Source organism: Cloeon dipterum, chromosome 4 (assembly GCF_949628265.1).
Source record: "Cloeon dipterum chromosome 4, ieCloDipt1.1, whole genome shotgun sequence".
NCBI classification, from domain to species: domain Eukaryota; kingdom Metazoa; phylum Arthropoda; class Insecta; order Ephemeroptera; family Baetidae; genus Cloeon; species Cloeon dipterum.
This window is the reverse complement of record NC_088789.1, coordinates 12,991,329-13,012,090: the sequence shown is the minus strand read 5'-3', so window position 1 is coordinate 13,012,090 and position 20,762 is coordinate 12,991,329. Positions and strand designations below refer to the sequence as shown.

At 42.3% G+C, this 20,762-nt stretch overlaps 1 protein-coding gene and 1 long non-coding RNA gene across 5 annotated transcripts in view; both read left to right on the top strand.

Annotated features, from left to right (window-relative positions):
* The window catches only part of LOC135942103 (uncharacterized), a 190,124-nt gene that overhangs the window by 155,551 nt on the left and 13,811 nt on the right, over positions 1 to 20,762 (top strand). For all 4 annotated transcript variants that reach the window (XR_010575049.1, XR_010575046.1, XR_010575048.1 and 1 more), the window contains exon 4: positions 19,313 to 19,559. This is a non-coding gene — a long non-coding RNA (uncharacterized LOC135942103). The remainder of the gene's footprint in view (positions 1 to 19,312; positions 19,560 to 20,762) is intronic.
* Positions 1,455 to 6,177, top strand: LOC135942102 (transcription factor Sox-3-A-like). Its single transcript, XM_065488048.1, has 2 exons — positions 1,455 to 3,195; positions 4,247 to 6,177. Exons 1-2 carry the CDS (start codon positions 1,986 to 1,988, stop codon positions 4,255 to 4,257), a joined length of 1,221 nt encoding a protein of 406 aa, XP_065344120.1. The 5' UTR covers positions 1,455 to 1,985; the 3' UTR covers positions 4,258 to 6,177.

Below are 20,762 nucleotides of genomic sequence, written 5' to 3'. Positions count from 1 at the left end.
TCTCTTTTTGTTAAAGTTTGAATTTGGGGCACAAGAATCTAACAATTTGAAGGTTAAGTTTCAATTAGCCTTGAAATGTTCAAATTGGGTCAAAATTAAGAGCGTCCCCGTCAAGAGCTTCCGCTGCATGACTTTTATCTGATGCACAGCTTTTAACTTTGAGTGGTGTGTATTGTGGTTCACACAAGGGATGAAGAGAGCATTTGCCTGCAGCACTACAATGGCCCGCGTGATTGTTGTGTTCGGCGGCGCCAAACCAGAGCGGAGAATAGTATTCTTGTTGTTGGTGAATGGTTGTGTGTGTGTGTGTGTGTTTTTATCATTTACTCACTCACACTCTCTCCGCATGGCGTATAGAGTATTATTTGTCATCGCGGCATTGTTACTCGAAAGCATAATGAAATCAGCTGATTTTGATAACACACTCTCCGCTTTGAGCACAACACTAGCTTTTCATACACAATTGTCCCCACGCTTTTATATGCATTTTATTATGCGCGCCATTCGACCCTGAACTTGAATAATGCTGCTGCTTCCTCCTCTCTCTCTCTCTCTCTTGCTCGCTCGTTGTATGCTTTTTAAAGGTTTTTATGTCAAAATACCAGCACGCCACGTCATAATTGTGACGTCACAGTCTGCCACTGCTGCGCCTTTTTGTGTGTGCACCCTTTTGTAAAAGTTCACACAATGTAGTGAGTCTAAATAGCTGCACCAGCAGTGACTGGTGCTTTTTGCTCTCTTTGCTCCAGCTCTCCGTTTACATAGAGAGAGTATTATCACATTGTCGATGTGGCTTTTTTGCGAGCAAAACTTGATGCATAAAAAGACTTACTAGCTCTCCCTGCACTCAAAATCCTCTGTTGGGTGGGTGCTCTTGAATTTTCCTCTGTCTGGCTCAGACCCTCGACTAACTGAGAAGACGCTGCTGGAGCTTTTTTAGCACCAGAGTGAAAAAAAAACATAATTTTAATAAGTTGAAATCTAAAGCAGCTGCTTCAGCGTGAATCATTAAACTAATTTCCTGCCCAAATCAAAATTTATGTGGCTACAGAAAATATCAGCTATTATGCTGTGCACCTAGGAAGCTTTATTTAATTTTAAAAAGGAAAAATGATATTGACAAAATGCATTTGTCAACGAAATTTTTACCTTAAGATAGCATATCGATAAAATTAGATTGGGGAACTATTCATAAAAATATTACTACCATCGATTTTTTTTTTTAGTTAGACAAGGATCCTGAATTTTGTTTAAGTTCAAGATGCTATTTTTATTTATTTTTTCATAGGCTGATGATATGCAGAGATTTTGATCTATTTTTCAGATGGAAAGAAAAAAGAAATAGCTTAAAATTCAACTCTAATACTGAACGATGGGCTGCTTGCTATTTTCTGCAAGCTCTGGAGCTAAACCAAGCGCCCTATGGTCCGCGATCGCGGGCAGAGAGACGAAGAAAGACGTTGTGCGCTGGCGCGCGTCCGCGGCTCCGCGGTTGGCTCTCCGGCCATAATGGTAGGTGGAGCCTATGTATTTCAGCTCCGCACGCCCGACTGCTGCTGCAGCAGAAGCAGAAGCACGGATAGAGCTGGAACGGTAGTCAGTGCTAGCAGTGCCAAGCGAGTGGTTGTGTGCTTCGATACGCTCTCTGCTCTCTCACCTTGCTCGCAGCCCTCTGTGTGCAGCAACGCGACGGGACTCTGCTTCTTAGCCTCCGGGGGCAGCGAGAGAGAGCTCGCTTCTTCCGGACAGCGAGCGCTGAGTGTGCGAGACTAGTTTGTGCCAAGTGTAGTACATTTACCGCCAAAGTGTTTTGTTCATACGGGTGGGAAGGGTCAGGGCGGCCCAACCCGCTGAACACCACACCCGGTGCACAACATCACCTGCACCCTATCATCTGTGATCCAACATTGGACACTATCTCATCGCACCGTCGGAGCTCTGAGGACGAAGGTAGCCCGGGCGTGGGAACCTCTCCGTCGGACAACATGCTGACCTCGATGGAGGCGACAAGCCCCGAGATGAAGCCGCACCTCATGCACCAGCACTACCCCAGCCTCGCTCTTGGTGGCCTGCAGCAGATGGGCCACCACGCGATGACCGGCGGCGGCCAGTCCATGGGCGGCCAGCAGCCCGGCGGCGGCAGCGCCGCGAGTAAGGCGGCGCAGAACGCCGACCGCGTCAAGCGGCCGATGAACGCGTTCATGGTGTGGTCGCGCGGACAGCGTAGGAAGATGGCGCAAGAGAACCCGAAAATGCACAATTCCGAGATCAGCAAGCGGCTGGGCGCCGAATGGAAGCTGCTCAGCGAGGCGGACAAGCGGCCGTTCATCGACGAGGCCAAGCGGTTGCGTGCCGTGCACATGAAGGACCACCCGGACTACAAGTACCGGCCGCGCCGCAAGACCAAGACCCTGTTGAAGAAGGACAAGTACCCGATGGCAGGCTCCGGCGGAGGCGCCGCTGCCGCGCCCGGCAGCACCGTCCTGTCGTCCGAACGGCAGAGCTCGCAGCAGACGCCGCAGCAGCAGGCGGCCAACGCGCAGCGCGACCTTTACGCGCAGATGCCCAACGGCTACATGCCGAATGGCTATGTTTCGGCGGCGGCGGCCATGATGTCGTCGCACTGCGACTCGGCGGCCAGCTACCAATACCATAACCACATGAGCGGCTCTTACCACCAACAGGCCTACGACATGCAAGTTGCGCGCCATCAGCAGTACATGAACGGCATCAGCGGCACCGGCTACATGTACCAGTCGTCCAACTCGTCCAGCGGCGGGTCGCCGCTGTACATGCAGCAGCCGCTGAGCATCGGTGCTCCTCAGATGTCTCACTCGCCCAACAGCGGGAGCAGCATCAAGTCGGAGCCGCACAGCCCCGGCACCGGCAACAACGTTGGTACCAATAATAATGTCACTATCAAGCGCGAGCCGAGCAACCCTTCGGCGCAGTCGGCTGCCCTGATTTACGGCCAGCAGCAGCAGCATCAGTCTGCAGATGGAAACATTAACCGCATGATCTCAATGTACTTGCCGGACGGTCAGCAGCGGGTGGTGCACCCGCACCCGTACGCCGCCTCGCAGCACACTCACGCTGTCCTTCAGCACCAACAGCAGCAACAACAGCAGCAACAGCAGCAGCACTCTCCTGTTGACCACCTGCAGCAACCCTCGACGCCCAACCCATCTCAACCTGGTATGATTTCTCAGCCATACCAACAAGCGCAGTATTCCCTCACCTCTTTATAGTATCGTATGTTTTATAAATTATTTATTATATACCCCTTCAAAACTGTATCCTAAAATCTTTGGTAAAGTCTTGATTTCAACTTATACACTTATTTATTAATCTTTCTCGAGGAAAGCGGATTAATTTGTTCTTGTTGCTCTCATCGACGGCAGAATTTTGCTAACTGGACGCTTGGCATTTTTTGCTTTCGCAAGAGCAATCGAGTGCAACGTTTGCCGCTTTTTCCTCTGTGTCAGCGCCCTTTCGCGTCATTTTTTCGTCATCACCGATGGCAGACTGTGATAAGCGCAGGATCAACACAAAAATCGTGCGTGACTCGTGATATTAGCGCCCGCTCAATGCTCGAATGCAAATCATTTTAATTTGATCCGAATCTAGACTGCTCGTTTCATTTCGTCACTCAATCTAACTCGGACCTAATTTGGAGATTTGAATGCCAGATAATTAGCCTTTTGTCTCAAGCGCGCACGATCAGTTTTTCCATTTCGGTCTACCAGAAAGCGCGCGCGATCCAGGCCGATTGCGGCCGCAATCACAGCCGCGCGCGTAATTTGGCAGTCCGAAACAATCGGCTCGATACCGCCGCCGCGCTTTCCACCCGCCTCGCTAATGACTTAATTCCGACTAAAGATAAGGGCTGATGGTAGCAAGCCATACTCGGAGACACGCAAACGTAGACCGTGCGCGAAGTGATATATTTCGCGTACACGACATTCCCATTTCTCGTCGCATGTAGGAATTTAAGATGTGAAAACGAACAAGTCATTTGTTTGTTTTCATCCACTCTCATATTAGCCTCTCAAACGCATGTATGCACGCCAAATCTGCACTACGCAGCAATAACCATCCCGATCACATAGTAATTTTAGTATCCTTTCATTCATCATTCCTTTCATTCCTCATTCATTTCATTTCTCATTAATTTCATAAAATTTTCGCAAACTCTTCATTGTTGGCATTAATTTAATTTTCCTGTCTATTTTTGCGTGTTGCGCAGGCGGAAGATGATGGACCGAATCAGCGAGCCACGAGGAAGATGAGGACGATGATGATGGTTATCTCTGCTCGGAGGAACAACCGATAGCAGACTATCAGCATCAGTATTAGCCGAGGACCAGCGCGCCCGCCTCGCCTGTGTAACAGCTCTCGTCCACCGGCTTGATGTGACTCTTTTCTCGCGGACTCTCTCGGTACTTCACTCTCAGTTATACGCGATAACTACATCCACTATATTATTTGCCATGTTTTTCACCGATTGTATACGAGCAAGCGAACGACAAAAACCAGCGCGCGCGTTTTCACACATTATTATAGGGGATTAGGGGACAGCGAGCGATTTTTATCTGCGCACGCGAGTCTACAATTTATTAACGTGCATATCACAGATTATTAATCTCGAGAGGTGTTGAAAACATGCGATTTGTAAATAAAAATTCAAAGACAGAAAGAATATATGCACCGATTCCCATGAAATAAAATCAACCATTTTGCCCGATGAAAAAAAAATAATATACATCCTTTTAATTCACATAAAAGGCTCAAGGAAAAGTCGGCTTTCAATTATTAACCCTAGCCCCTCCCCGATCAAATGCTATCGTTTTGAAGTAAGTGCCCATCATCAACATTTTTGACTGGTTATTTTATATTGTTTAATTAAAAACTAAAATACTTCAAATTGGAACTTAATACGTATCTTCTTCATTTGACTTCTGTCTCTGTTGTCTTTCTGTGTACATAAGAGTACAACTTTCAATTCTACGTCAGAGGAAAGCAGAGAGTTTTTTTAAATATTGCGCGTTAATTGTCAAATGCTGAGATATAAACAACTGCAGAGGCCATACATTATGATAGAATGGAAACAAGATTCGAGCGAAATTTTCTTAAGCATTGTTCAAATTCAGTAAAAGGCCATACTAATTTTAGTCACCACGATTAAAGCATCATAATACTATGGAGATTAATATTATTTATAAAGAGGGAGTTAGTTTTTAATTATTGTACATACACAGAGTATGATTGTGGCGTTAGCTATCGTTCAGTTTGGGAAATTTGATTTCTTCTAGAAACGTGCGATTGATATGCAAGAAAATTATGTTCGTGCAGCCCTGCGTCGTGGTTTTTTTCTCGAATTGAATTTGGTCTAGCATTGCACGTGTGTACGAACACGGGCGTCTGTCCGATTACTAGCGCCATTACCATAACTTGATTAAGGCTAAGTTGACGACGTAAGGAGATATCAAATTGATGCTTCCTTGCTGATTTAAATACCACTGGGGTTCCTACTGAAAGTTTGAAAAAAGATGGGCGGCAATCTAATTGCAAATTTTGTTGTTCAGTGTGCATTGCTAGAGCGACCGTCTGTTTTTATTGGATTCAAACATCTTAATTTAATGCTGTAGGGAATAATTGCATTTTGCGTAAACGAGTGGGCGATGATTGATAATGTATGTTCCCAAGCGATGTAAATGTCTGTTGGTATTGCAACGTGATCTTAACTATTATTTTTCTAAAAAAAAAAATAGTCGCCCAACTACAAACACACGAGATAATTGTGATTATTCAAATGATTTTACTGAATCTGAAAGTCGTTTAACGTGTTTGCTGCAACACAGATATTGTAAGGGTATTTCTTTGAAAAATTGCTGCAACACGGACATAGTAAGGGTATTTCTTTGAAAAAATTGCGAGGGCAACCCACCGCGGCACTCGCAACAGTTCTCAGCCAGATGATCAAAAATGTGCAGTTGTGACACACGAATATGAATGATACTGATTTCCCTGTAAGTACACGAAGAAGGCAAAAATCGATGTTAACTCTCACCATCAAGAAACGAAATGAACATGCGTTAATACAGTGAAATGTTTCGTTTGCATGGTGTTTTGTATAGAAAAAAATACCGTCGAAATATAGATAATCATTGTAAATTATTTTTCTTGTTTTATTGCACTTTTCATTGGACATTAATTTGTAAGGAATTCTATAGATTTTGAAAATAGTTTGATCGTATGCAGCACATTTATTCGTCTACTTTGAAAGAACGTCGAAGAGGAGGCAATTGAAGAAAAGGAGTTTTTCCTCTGCGTGCGCGCCGTCCGACCGTGATGATGGTTTTTCTCGCTCTCTTGCGGCACCCAGAGTTTGGTTGGACAAAAAGTGCTGACTAGGGACTTAACCGTTAGAGAATCTCACTTGAAAAATATCTTGATTGCTGCCAGATAGAAAAAACAGCTCTGTCTGCATCGCATTTCTGCTCATTTGCTTTTCAACTGTAAATCAGATTTTCTGCAAACAAAAAAAAACTAGCAAAATAATAATTAGTATCAAGCTGTTTCCTTTAAAGTGAAGTGACATGAAGGAATTGCACCGTTTATAATGGCTTAATTAAAAATGCTTAAATAATTTTAAGTAGCCACGATTTTATTTTAATTGAAATCGAAACAACTTACTGTAGTTACTTCTATGGAATGGGTAAGGGATATAAGGACCGTTTAAGCATTTGTCTGATTAATTATGTGTGGTTTGTTTTCAATAATGGAATAATCCCTATAATCATTGTTGTGGGATCTGCGTTTCACAGTAATTCCAACCTCCATTTTGTCAATTAAATTACTGGTAAAGCCATGAAGGTGGTTTGCCGCTGTTAAAGCGAAAGTCAAAAATTCTTCCACAATTAAATTTTCCTCTCTCATGGATTCAAAACACAGAACCTAGCTCAACTAAATTCGTATTGTTAGTCCCTTTACGTAGATTTCATAATAAATTCTTCTTCAGCAGCGTCAGAAGCGCACTACTTGCGGTATTCACGTCAGGTTTCCTCCCTTGAAAACATTTTCCCTATTTACTCAATTTTCAAGAGACACTCGCACCTATAAAATATTAATTTGAACTCTCCCACTCGCAAATTAAACACTCCTCACTTCCACGTGGTTCAGCATTTCGATTTAATTTTGTTTGCATGACCCCCAGACCCCGGTAAATCGTGCTGGAGCAGCACCCAGCCGCAACCATTACACGCAGCTCCTTTTGAAACCATTTATCCGCCGAAAGAGACCGCATGTGTGAATGATTGACGCAAATGCCGTCGCATTAGAGAGAGGTTCGAATTTCAGCGCCGAACGATTGTTTCGAAGGTGAAACTTTCTCAATTAAGCGCGGCGCGCGAGAGTGACGTCAGCAACAACGGCGTGCTCTCCAGCGCCTAGCAAAATCACGGCACCTTCATTTTTCCCATTCGAAAAATCCAGAGGCACTTCATCAAACAGTCGTAATATTCCAGCTGCTGGTTACTTGCGCCTGGCCCAGGCGAGAAATCCCAAATATTTGCTCTGCGAGTTAGGAACTCGAGTGTTTGATGAGTTGGACAGAGATGCCAACTTCTTCTGTAAACTGCTTTCGGACCAGCAATAAAATGTGTTTATCTTCTCGGTTATTATACAACATTTGTCTTTTTCGACACCGAGAGTGACAGAGGCGCCTTTTGTAGGAGTGATGTGCCCTGCCAGCTGCTGTAATATTACAAAAAAATGTCAAGAGCATTGAAAATTTTGTGCCCGGTTACTGAAGAAAATTTTGATTGATGAAACCATGCCATGCTTAACTTTTTCAGAATAAAATACTACAACGTCGCTTAATCTATTCCAGAATAAGAGCAGATGCAGTTTTTGTTATGAAATTCTAAGTTGGCTATTGTAATATTATTTGATTAAAATATTTCATTTTGCTCCTTTTTATAATATCCGTCTGATTGATTCTCATAATATATTAACTGCCAATGTATTTGTTTATTTAAAACAATTTCTTGCCTCTTCTGAAAAAATGCTGACAGACTGAGTTTTACGACTTGTTTTGAACCAGCGCAAAGCAGCGTGTCTGATTGTTGCTGGCATCATCTTGTCCCTAACCCCCTACACCCAAGAGAGAAGAGTATATTTTTCACAGAAAAACTCGCGTCCTCCCCCTCCTCCCTCAAGCCGAAACTTGGTCAACAACGCTAGCGTGGAGTCCAGCCGCTTGGTTAATTGTTTTCTATGCTCTCAGGCGACAGCGTCAGTAAAAATTCCCTGTAGCGCTGATTTGACACGGCGCAATACCATAAACAGCATCCCCATCGCCAAGGACGCAGCATGCTCTGATCTGAACGCGGAAAAACAGCAGCCCGTTTGTCTGCTGCATCGCACGACACAGCAGCACCCTTGAGGCCTCCACATCCTCCCCTTTGTACCTCCGTGCAGCCACCTGGTCACCCCCTGTCAACCGCCGTCATGAATTATTCATGAAAAGAAAGAGAGTGCAGAACTCCCGATACCTCCCTCCCCCTGCGCGCGCGTTTGCTCGCAATGCTCGCTCGCTCTCGAAATCTTTTTCAATAGCTGCAATCTCGGCGGTGTTGACTTCGACTCCAGATAGGTCGCAAACAGCCTCGTTCGCTGGCTGGCTGCATAGTAATGTGCCCGCGTATGCAGATCGCATGCGACCTCTTTTTGTCCGTCGCCACCGACGAGGACAACTGACTGACTCGAGACACGTCACTTCCTCCGCGCTTTGTTCACCTCTGCAGATTGAACAGAGAAACGCATGCTCGCCGGCTGTTAAATTTTGCGGATTGGCAACATGCATAAGTGCAATCTGCATTCATAATCCATGGATTTGAATGCTTGCAATGCATCCTTCGTACAACATTTTCATTCATTTTTTTAGAAACAGATCATTTTTCTCCACTAATGGAAAACAGACACAGCAATATAATTATGGAAATAGTACAAAAATTAAAATATATATTAGACAAATTATACGCACAGAAAATTGAATTTAGGCCAAGAATATTTGCTCAATGGCTCTTCTCTGTGCGGATTTTAGGCCACGATGGGCAGCTAATATTGAACAATTGAATATAAAAAAGTCTCGCACGCTCTCGTACACAACTTCCTGCAGCTAATACAGCCGTGTTAATTTTGTTTTACGTGCAAAGTGCTGTTTATAAAGCCTGAGAGGCCGAAACAGTGGCTGCCTAGTACAAGAAAGTGCGAGATTATTTTTCTATTCTTTTGTTCTATTTAAGATGCCCATCCTGTTCATCAAATTCGCACAGAGTATTTAGAGCCATTGAGTAATTTCTTTAGTTGAAGTACATGGGATGTTAAAAAAACCTTGATGGAATAGCTTCTTTAAAAAACAAGAACCGAAATTTCCTACTCTATTAGCATCATACAAAATTGGACTGGTTTGAAAAACGCAACAATTAATTTTTATTGGTCCTCGTGTGTGGAGAGTATTCATTCATGTGGAGAATAAAAGTTCATAATAACCATGCTTCTAATGAAATTATCAAGATCGTTGACAATTTAATTCCAGGAGAATAGGCTTGGCTGAATGAGCAGTATCACAAATCTATCAAAAAAGCGCATCTTGCTTTAGAAACGGGACAAAGGCAAATCGCACGCTGCATTGAGCAAAGTAAAAAGCTGCAGCGCAGCTCGACAAAAAGCCGCAGCGCGTATAATTCAGGAGAGGGTCAAACACATGTTTACATCGCTGATAATATCCGCGCATGCTAATACGCATTCTCAGCATTCGGCTGTCCAAATCAATTAGGGCAGCTGCGGCGCATAAATAATTAAAGTATGGGTGATAATTGCACGCCACTTGACACCGTACAATGGTTAAAAGGATTGGGAACCCGTTTCCGAGGGTGTTCAAATCGTGCTCTAATAGCAATAATGCGCCACGCAACTCTTCATTCATTCATTAGCATCGGGACGAGCACACACTCACTGATCCCTTGTGTTTAGCTAAGTAATAAAGAGCGAAAGAGTTTCGGCACAGATCCAATGGCCGGGCACGGACCACCCCCTCGGCGCACCCACCCTCGACAACAATATGCGTGTGTGTACATATGATCAGACCACTAATTTAATTCAAAGAGATCTAAACCCAATTTTCACGCCCCACCCTCTCGATCGAAAAAGTGTGCCGCCGCCGCCGCACGCACTACAATCTTGATCGCCCCCAGCGTGAGGAAATTTAATTATCCCTCGTCTCGATCATGTTAGGGGTGTTTGCTGCTCAAATTTGATTTTGCATAAACAGAGCTGCTACTGCTGCTGATGGATGCAATTATTATTGCTGCTTCGTTTGAGTAAATAAACGTAGACAAGCGGAGAAAGGAGCACATTGTGACGCGCAGGAGACCTTGCAAGTAGTGAATTACAGCTGCAGAGGAGCATAGTCATGGTTTAATCCCACCCTCAGATACGACATGTTGACACTTTACAAAATGGAAAAGGTTTCTTATTCTTTTTGACATTTCAATAACAATTTTCCAATGTCACTGCAGTCGCGAAGCCACCCGCTGCTCAAAAGTTGGAAATAGATAAATAATTTAAAGTTCTAAAGAAAAATAAGTTAAAATAATAAATAATGTTCGGTTAATCCCAAGCCCAGGAACAAAAATAGAGTCAATCCTCGAGGTTGTTAGCCACGTTCGCCACTAAGAAAACATTCTTCGGTTGTTCACTTTCTGTGTGTAAATTTGCCGAGCGAATGGTGGTTAGTTCATCTTTTTCTATTTTTTGACAACGAGGATGAAGCCTGGTTTCAATTATATTCAACATGAAAACAACCTCGATTGGTCGCATTTTTCAAATATTATTATTATTATGTTTGTTTATTCTCACCATAAAACATGTGCATACATGTTAAAAGCAGTTTGTTAAAAATAAAAAAATAAAAAAATATCTTGCCTTTTCTGAAAAAATGCTGACAGGCTGAATTTTACGACTGTTTTGAATCAGCGCAAAGCAGCGTGTCTGATTGTTGCTGGCATCCTCTCGTCAGCCTCGTCCCTAACCCCCTACACACTTGACACTTTGCAAAATCGAAAAGGTTTCTTATATTCTTTTTGACGTTTCAATAACAATTTTCCAATGCCATTGCAGTCCGCTGCTCAAAAGTTGGAAAGAGATAAATGATTTAAAGTTCTGAAGAAAAACAATTGGCCTTTGTACCTTCCAGCCTTAAAGAATCATGAAAAATCACGATAAATCAGTCGGTTAATCCCAAGCTCAGGTCGAGAACAAAAACAGAGTCAATCCGTTGGGGGTGTGAGCTACGAAGAAAACATTCTTCCGTTATTCACTTTGTGTGTGTCAATTTGCGGGGCGAATGGTGGTTATTTCATCGATTGTGGGATTAGCACAAACCAGTGCTCCAGTTGATTCTCTAATTGATCTACTCGCACAATTTTTAAATTTCGCTTCCTGACTTCCTGACCGTACAAAAAAATTTCCACTTCCAGCTTGGATTTTTTTCCAACTTTTAACAACTGGTTTTTTTTAATTTATCAAGACCAAATTCCACAGCGAGTAAAATTGGAATATTAACGTTGATTTAATAACTAACCGTCAGTCACCATCTAAATATTTTATAGCACTTCACACTGAAATTCCAACCTTACTTCATAAGGGTTTCCATGGGGTAGGTTGGTTACAACCCACAAATCCCTTGAGAAGTGGAAGAAAATTCCTCAACATGTGATTGAAAAAGAGGACAAGCGTGGGAAAATATCGAAACAGAATTGGCTCTTGCCGAAACAGATGCCTTGATGTTACTGTGTAAATAGGTCATTGCACTCTCTGCTCGACTGGGGCAATTTAAATTTCTACCCATTTATGCACATTAGAGCAATAAAGCTGTGCGCGCATTAATAAGACGCTGATGCACATTTCATAGTCTCACACTGATTTAAAATAAAAAAAATAGGTGACTTTACTAGGTACAATAAAAATGAAATACAGCCTTTCTGTCTCGTGAGTATTTTTATTGCCCTCGCGACTCGCAGGCTAATTCGAAAAATAGTGTGCTCCACCAAGCCCTGTGTGGCTGCTTGTATGACGTTTATGACTGTTAAAATAGTTTGTGCGCTGGCTGAGCACTCATAAAGCACACGCGGCAGCGGCTGAAGAGTCTGCTGCGAACAGAACAATATCCAGCCAGAGGAAATAAAGTTGGAAACAGCACTTCTTAATCTGCTAATATATTGTAATGGTTTAACATATTACATCAAAATAAACATTCAAAAAACACGCTTCTCTTACCGTATCACTATAAAATTTAATTAACAAATTCTTTTGAGGCTTACCACGGTACGACGCATGATCCTATTGAAAATTTAGTGTTTGACACGCCAGCTGGGCTGACAAATGGTAAACAATCTTGATAATTTAAAAAATATCTAGGAATATGGTTGTTTGAAGATTTGATTACTTAAATTTTATCATTTCAAGAAAATTAACTTCATTTTTGCTACCTTGAAATAAACTTAATCGGGAAAATCTATCAAATATATTGCAATCTAGCTCGAAGTAACTCAATGCAATTGGCTGTTGGATTCCACGAAATTTTCTTTTCCAGCAGAAAATGTTGTGTACGTTTTCCCTGCTATTTCGCTCGCTGCAATCAAGTACAGAACAACAACCCCTACAAACTGCATCTGCCGAGGTGGCTGCTGTGCCGGTTGCGGCGCAATCAATATTTTATATCGGAGTGAGAGAGAGAGAGAGCTGCTCCACGGCCAGAAGAGAGATGATCGTGAAATAAAAGCAGGCAAGGTAAGGTGGGCGAGCGCGCAGTAGGCAGGGGTACCCACTGGGGTTGATGATTTCACGGCTAATGCGACATTCGCGTGAGCTACCTCCCCATCAACCCACTTTTCTGCTGTTTCTCTCTTCCTCTCTTTCTCTCATGTATACACACACACACACACACATACACATGGGGAGTGCGTTTTAATGCGTCGTGCCTAAGCGCTCGGCGACCAGCCGTTCGTCGGTCGCTCGGCTGGAAATTGTGCAATTAATTGTGCAATTCGCACTCACCATGTATTATGGCGTTTGAATAATGAAAAAGAGTAGCTGCAAACGGGCTTGACTGCTGCCACCACCACCGAGAGAGAGAGAGAGAGAGAGAGAGCTGTTCGTTCGCCCCGCGCCGGGAAAATCGATGACCGTCGGCTTGAGCGTGTGTTTTAGCAAATTAGCCTGCTCGCCAGCCGTGCATGTTCTCACTCGATAATTTTCTTGCTTGCCGCTCGATTCGATATTGGTTTGCTGCTCTGCGTCAATTGCAAGTAATCGCTTTGCCTTGCTGCTCAACATTTTCATATTGATTTTCTCGCACCCAGTTCTGTTTCAAAAAATGATAAAATTTTTGAGATATAAAAAATTTGACATATTTTGAAAAGAGATAGTCGATTACATTTTTTCACGGTGTGATGATTTCTATCGCAGGGAAATTTTGTGTCAGCAGGGTGTTGAATAAAAAAAAGGAGCGAGGTGTTTTCAAGTGCATAGTCACACCACCGCTTCATATATTTGAGCTGACCATAATTTTTAGAGAGCAAGAGGAGTTTTTACACTTCAAGGCTCTGGAAATAATTTTGAGAACGCGCAGAGGCCATGTTTTTCATACACACCGACAAGTTTTGGCCCTCGACAAAAAATGAAGAGGCTCTGCATTGCTCGACCTGGCTGCACACTGGTCTGGTCAAACCGTGCGAGGGGCTGTGTGAACTCTCTCTTCTGGTTTTTTCCTGAAGAGCTGCACAGAGAGACCAGCGTGCAGGGGTTCGTATGTGTGCAGTCAAATTCGTTGGTTGTACGTTTTCTCATGGTCCTCTAAATTTAATTCGTGGTGACTCTCTACTGCGGCATGAAATAAGTGCGTAGTTTTAATGTTCAGTATCGAAAAAAATTAATAGGGCTAACAAAAGATTGAGTTATAATTCAAAATTGACCGTTAATGGGCAAATTTTATACTTTAGCATCTTTAGCATTACTGTCTTCATAATTTAAAACTATTTTGAAGGAGGAATTCAAATATTGTGCACGCAATGTTTAACAGGAGATTTGGGTGGTTCTCTTCTTATCTCTAAAAACTCATTATTGCAAATTTTAAACCCGTGCATCATTAAAAAAACGAATATTGGTTAATAATTGAATTAATTCGGACAGTTTTGTTAACAATCTCTTAACACACTTTTTAATCCTTTTATAACTATGTAGTCGGGACATTCAATAAACAATAATAATTCCACCTAGCATTAATCCTTCGTTCTAAAATATTACACAAATTTTTGCCACACCCGTCAAGAATTAATGTATCAATTTCTTGCAAATAAAAGTTGGAATTGTAGGTTCTTTTTGTTTTGAATTTAAGAATTCACACCAATTTAAATGCACATTCTGTTTCTTTGAACTCATGCGCTAAACCCTGTGCTTCCACAAATATTTCCCAATAACCCCCACTGGTAGACTGTTGGCGGCGACAAAAGGGATCAAGCGAGCATGTTGTTTTGAACTTAACCTATTCCCCCACTATTTTTGGTATTTTAAGTTTAAGATGTGTTTCTCCGAAATTAATTTTGCTTTCCACGAAAATGTTACATGACCGCCGATATTGACAGGAAATTAACACGGGAGATATATTTGGACCACCCCTTGAGAAATAATAAAAGGACAAAGCCGCGCTTTGGCATGCTTTTAAGATTTTTCTTCGTGGAGGGGCTGTTTTTCTCGTGAAATTTTTTCTCATAACTTACACTACACATTTTACAATATCCGGTCCTCCGCTTTAATACTGCTTACTCGGCAGGCGAGGGATTAACTGACCTCCCAATGGGCTCCCTCAGTATCCCTCGCTAGGATAGTAGATTCATCTGGTACGGCATACTGTCACCTTTCTAATAAAATTAAAAAATAATGAAAAAATCATGATATTTTCTTATTCTCCAAATCAACAATCCCTCGTTACACTATACTCATTTCAAAAAAGTAATAATAAACTTAAAATGCATAGAGAGAGTATCAGTTGTAAAAGGAGACAAAAAACTTTGCCGGCAGCCGCCACAATTCATGGCGTAATGAATGTCTCCTGCTCACTTCAGCGCTTTGAAAAGCGCGCAGTCTGGCGGGGCTTTACAATCCGAGCGCAATAAATTACCGAGCTTTAAAATGAATGAGCTCTAAAAAGAAAAATTAATTAAGGAATGGTCGCTTCATCCATGCTCCGCGGCCATGTTATCATTATTAATATATAGCATACACACACTCGCTGCTGCTGTGGTTTTGTCGGGCAAAGTGAACGGAAAAAAGGAGAAAAAGATTTCGCCTGGTTTAATTTCAGCTCGCCGGCCCGCGGGCAACACACGACCAGAGAGAGCTTCCCGCATACACAAAACAGAGGCATGCACGCAAAAGGGCAAATTAACGGACGTTGTGTTTTATGCCGCGGACGTAGCCGAGTAAAAACCAGAAGCTCTTTATGCGTTCATGGTCGGCGGGCTAGCAGCAGTCCAGCCATGATCAGAGCGAGAGGAGTCGACGATTTTCAAAACTGCGGCTGCCTGCCTGCCTGCCCAGCTATAGCTAGCTAGCTAGCTCTTTCCACTCGTATGTCGCGGATGAAATTTCATCCACACAGCACACGCATCCACCCATCGTCATTCCTGTGCTCTACCAGCAGCAAAAACAAACCACCACCTGATCGCAATTTCAAGGATTCTAGGAAATGTTTACCTACTCACGTTTTATCTCATCTCAGTTAGAAATAAATTATTTTTTAAATGCCTACACTTTTAACGTTTGTTTATGAACCAGCATTAAAATAATATTTTCTGTGTTGAGGAAACGTTTAGTGGCATCTTAACCTATTTTAAACCCTTCATTGACAATTTTGAGCTCAATCAAAATGTAAAAATTATTTTAGTTGAAATTAAATTAAGAATGAGTTTATTGTCAATGTTTTTTTTAATTTTTCGTATAGTTTCAGACTCTTCGTTTATAATAAGCAGCTAAAAATAAATTATGATTAATTAATATTTATACAAAAAGATTTAATTCTTTGTTTTTTGTATTTTTTATCCCTGTCCTCGGACCGGGAAGGGCGCGCACTGCACTAGCACGAATGCTGAAACCCGGGTCCCAATAACACCGCGAACGGATAGCACCAGGCCGCACAGGGACCCAGCCCACTCAAGGGCCACTTGCCTCCGCACCGAGGACTGCATTGAAACGCTAGACGTTCGTCCCGTGAAGCCAAATCACGCATGCTGGAAAGGTGCAAACCAGTAAGTAGCGAGTCGGCGCCGGTGCGCCTCCCAGCCCGTTGAGCAAATTGAGCAATTCTGTATGAAAAGGATAAAAAAGGTAGTTTATGGCTACCAGAAATGATATTTAAACTTCCTCGCATATCTTAACAAAATACACCATTAGTTATTCTTTGACCGCAGCAGGTGCCGACTGCATTTTCAATACAATTTTTTGTTGATTCTTTCTCGCCTCTCTACGCATCACGGAAAGCAAAACTAGCAGCATTCTGAGAAGGCGAGATGTAATTTGAAGGCAAGTTGCGCTGGAAAAAGAATAGGAGTGATCAAAAAGTAATTAATCAAGCGGCGCATAAAACAAAAAATTAATGAAAAATGAAATGTGGCTTGCGAGGCGAGAACGGACTTGTGTTTCTGGCGAGAGGCCGCGCGTGGTAAATAACAACTAATGAGGATGACACAACAAAAATCCACTACATAATCCCTAGCAGCACGTGAAATTCAATTTCGAGTGCGAGTGGTGTTACAAACACGACGGACCTGGCTCGCACCTTCCAATTTTAATGATCCGGTAATGGGATGATCAAAAAAGTTGTTTGCCTGCATGAACAATTTTCGCCGTTGGTTTCATCCCGTTCATCAATGATACTTCAGTAATTTCTAACCTTTACCTTCCGCGTGAAGAGTACCTAATGAAAAACCTGAAGGCGGCGAAGAAGATTGTTGAATAAATAAATTATTCTTGTAATTTTTTTGATAAAGTTTAAACCTTTAGAATAAACCTGACCAAAAATAAGAAAATCAAATTGAGTTGATCAAAATTTCATTTAAAAAATTATTGCTTTTGGTTTTATTTAGCGTAAGAACATGTTTGCTACTAAACATAGGGTGTCTGTCTTATTATCGAAGAAAATGAGAGGTGTAGAGCAGAAGGTGCCTCATGCGATTCTCAGGTGACAGGTTGATTATCATTACCCCTTTGTCGGCGGCTCAAGAGGGCCAATTTTCCGAGCGATATCATTTGGCCGAGCCAGCAACGGCAAAAAGCTCAAAGCAGGCTGCCGTGCGGAGTTTTGAGCGTGTCACCTGTTAAAAGCGAGAAAGACGCACGCAAAAAGGGAGACAGCAGCAGCAACGCAAACGCGGAACGAGCTGCCGATGGTCATGCATGTCGAGCGTGAAGGGAAATAATCAGTATTTAATTAATTGTAGGCCGCACGAGAGAAATGAAATGCAGCCAAAAAACGGAATTGAATAACACTTGCTGCTGCCCGCCGAACAACACATGTTGCCGTCAATGTTAAAATGAGGCTCAAGAGAATTTATGGAATCGAGACGAGAACGATTGCATAATAATAATTTAAATTTGTCTTGAATCATTGCTAGTTGTCAGCACTTTTCGGGGGGCTGTTAGCTCACTGGGTCCCAATTATACTGCCAAGCGGGGGCTACAGAGGAACTTGGGCCCAAGGATGAGTTTATCTCTTTTCTCCTCCCAAGTCCACTGGAAAGGTGGAATGGCGACCCGGTGATGGGTGCCGGTGCGCCCCCGCCCGTTGAAATTGAGTAAATAAATCAATCACCTTTTTACCATCTCTGACATTAGGCAACCAATATAGTAGATGCCCGGAATGTTCAAATATTTCGCATCACCTTGACACTATTAGTCATGTCAATTCCTCAATAATGCGAGCCAATGGGCTGGTTGAATTTTAACGTCTTTATGGAAGCATGACTGTTGCTTTGTTGAGAAATTTTGTTGTACGTTATGGATAATAGAAAAGGAGAGAATTTTTACTAGTTTTAAGGGAATGGTACTTAATTTATGTTTTAAAAATGTGCTTGTTCAGGTTTGCTCTCTTTCAACAAAAGTTAGTTCATCGATCTCGGCTTATTGAGCGTGTTGCTAAAACTGCGTGAAATTCTTCTCAAGCATCACCATCGATTTGTAAACTGCTATGATATATATCAGATTGCATCCGTGCTGCGTGCAATTATGTCGGAAATTTCTCTTTTCGCTGGGCAGTGAGAAAAAATATGGAAACACACTGCTTACTATAGCTCACACTATAGAACTTCCTCTTTCCAGAGCGAAAGAGTGCGTTTCGGTGTAATTTGTCAGCAGTCCGCTGTGCGGCCGGTCCACTCGATTTTCTGAGTCATTAGTGACGATGATGATGAATGAATCGCTCTGACCGATATCAAATTATCGGCGGACGCACTCTGCGTGGATAGTGGGGACATACATATTGTGCCGTGAAACTGGTCCACTGCGCGGCTGGCTGATGATGATGATGATCGTGGTGCGCGCGTTAATAAAGCAGCAGTTTGTTATGTCATTGATTATACATGATTGGAAAGTATATAGTTACGTCTGATTTTATGTGCGCACGTAACAGCGTGATTGGCAATGAGAATGACGCAGACACAATCGTGCCAGTGCCACGATGACTTGGTCGTTGTGTGCCCCATCAATTTTGCCCAGCATTCTCCTATTGATTTTGGCTCAATGGCTAAAGACAGATGAGCATCTTGACTGCTTGAATGCCATTTTGCAAATTTTTTGTTTCAAGAAGTAAAAAATTAAAAGTGTGACTGATATTGCTGATGGAGTTGTGCAGATACGATTCAAATAAATTCGACTTGAAAACCAAATCAAGCGTGTCAGGGAAAAAACTCCTCTATTGTAAATACGTGATCGTTAAAATAAAATTACAAATGTGGGTATCTCCATCTCTATCTAGTAATAAATATGGTCCTAAACATTTCCAAACGCTACAAATATCATAAATTAAATTACTCTTATAATGCTGCATTTATCTTTTCAATGAAAACTACGGTTTATGTCCCTTTAAGTGATGATTAATATCAGAATAATTGCCGTGATTGGCTGCGTGTTGAAAAGTCGAGTGGCATAAATTAATGTGTGCCAGCGCTGATTTCCAATCTGTTTGTGTGTTTAGGTGCGGCCTGTGGAAACTGTGGGGTGTGATGCAGTGCAGCAAATCATTACGGCCCGGACATCCGCGCGCTTTTTTCCGCTGCTGGCAGTGTCCAGCCCTGTGCGCACCACGCCGCGGTGCTCCCGAGGCCAGAGTCAGGTGCTCCACTAACTCGCCGCACTCGGCTCGTCAGGCGCAGGCGGCGCACGTAAATCACGCAATTATTGCACCACAATAGCCGCTCGTCCAATTTGAATGCCGCAGGGAGGTGAGACCGAATGATGCTAATAATATAGTGACTAGATATAATTTTACAGTGCTTTAATTTCATTTCAGTTTCTTTTTCGAGAGTTGTGTGTCAATATAAAATGACCTGTTCTGAATCCAATATGATTTATTGCTTTTTACCTCTTTCTAATTTCTTTTTATTAAAATAAACTTTTGCATCGAGTAGAGAAAATATGTATTTTTTCAGTTCAAATATTTAATAGACCTCACAACTCAAATAATGGGAATTTTATCTTACAACAATTGTCTGACCAATTTGCGGAGTCTCTATTTTTCAACAACATTTAACTTATGAGAATTATTTAATTCAATTTCAAACAAGTTCTTCAGTTTTGAAAGATACATATTCATATGTTAAAAGGTTAGACTGAGACTTCATCATATCGGTATGTGCCCTTATTATGGCAGGGCAATATTAAATGGGGTATGTACATCAATGCCCAAACCCTAACGAAAACAAAAATTTAATGTTTTTCAGAAAAATCCTAACGAGATCATTTGCTTTATTTTGAATTGAATACTCTGCTCTGTTTTAAATACAAACAATCCAACTTTTTTACCTCATAAATAGTCAAAACTAAACGATTAATTTGGATTTAGAATTCTTATTAGGTTAACTTTAAGCTTAAAGAAGCCTGTAAGACAATTTGACTCATTTCCTGGCCACAAGCGAGAGGGACTAAATGGAGCGATTAAACGCGTTAGAGCCAGCGTTTAAACCCGTAAAACGTGCACGCTGCTCAGTGGCCATGAGCAGGTGTCAAATTAAAGGGTAAGAGCGATCCTTTCGGCAGGTTGGCCGCATTCTCGTATTGCACACCGCAGCAGCAGACGCGCCTCCAAAAGCCGTGACAAGCAGCTGAGCGAGCGAGATTATCAGCGCCATGCAGCGCAGATTTTGCGACACAGATATCGGCCGTTTTCAATTTCGCAGCAGCCGATCTGGAGCCTCGGCCCTTCGCAGGATTATGATAATTTTAATTAAACAGGCCAAATCGACTTTTCGATCATTTTAAAACGGTGTTCGCGCACAACTAGCAAAATCGGTGATTGCTGGAGCATATCGGTAATCACGCCGTGTAGTATGCATATAATCGTCTTATTCACAATAATAAAGTGGCTTGAGATCTTATTTTTCTTGGCCAACACACATAAATATACAAACAGGTGCCCTCTCTTCCTC

Excerpts from the sequence above, each read along its gene's own strand:
- LOC135942102 (XM_065488048.1), top strand. The coding sequence starts at position 1,986 with ATGCTGACCTCGATGGAGGCGACAAGCCCCGAGATGAAGCCGCACCTC.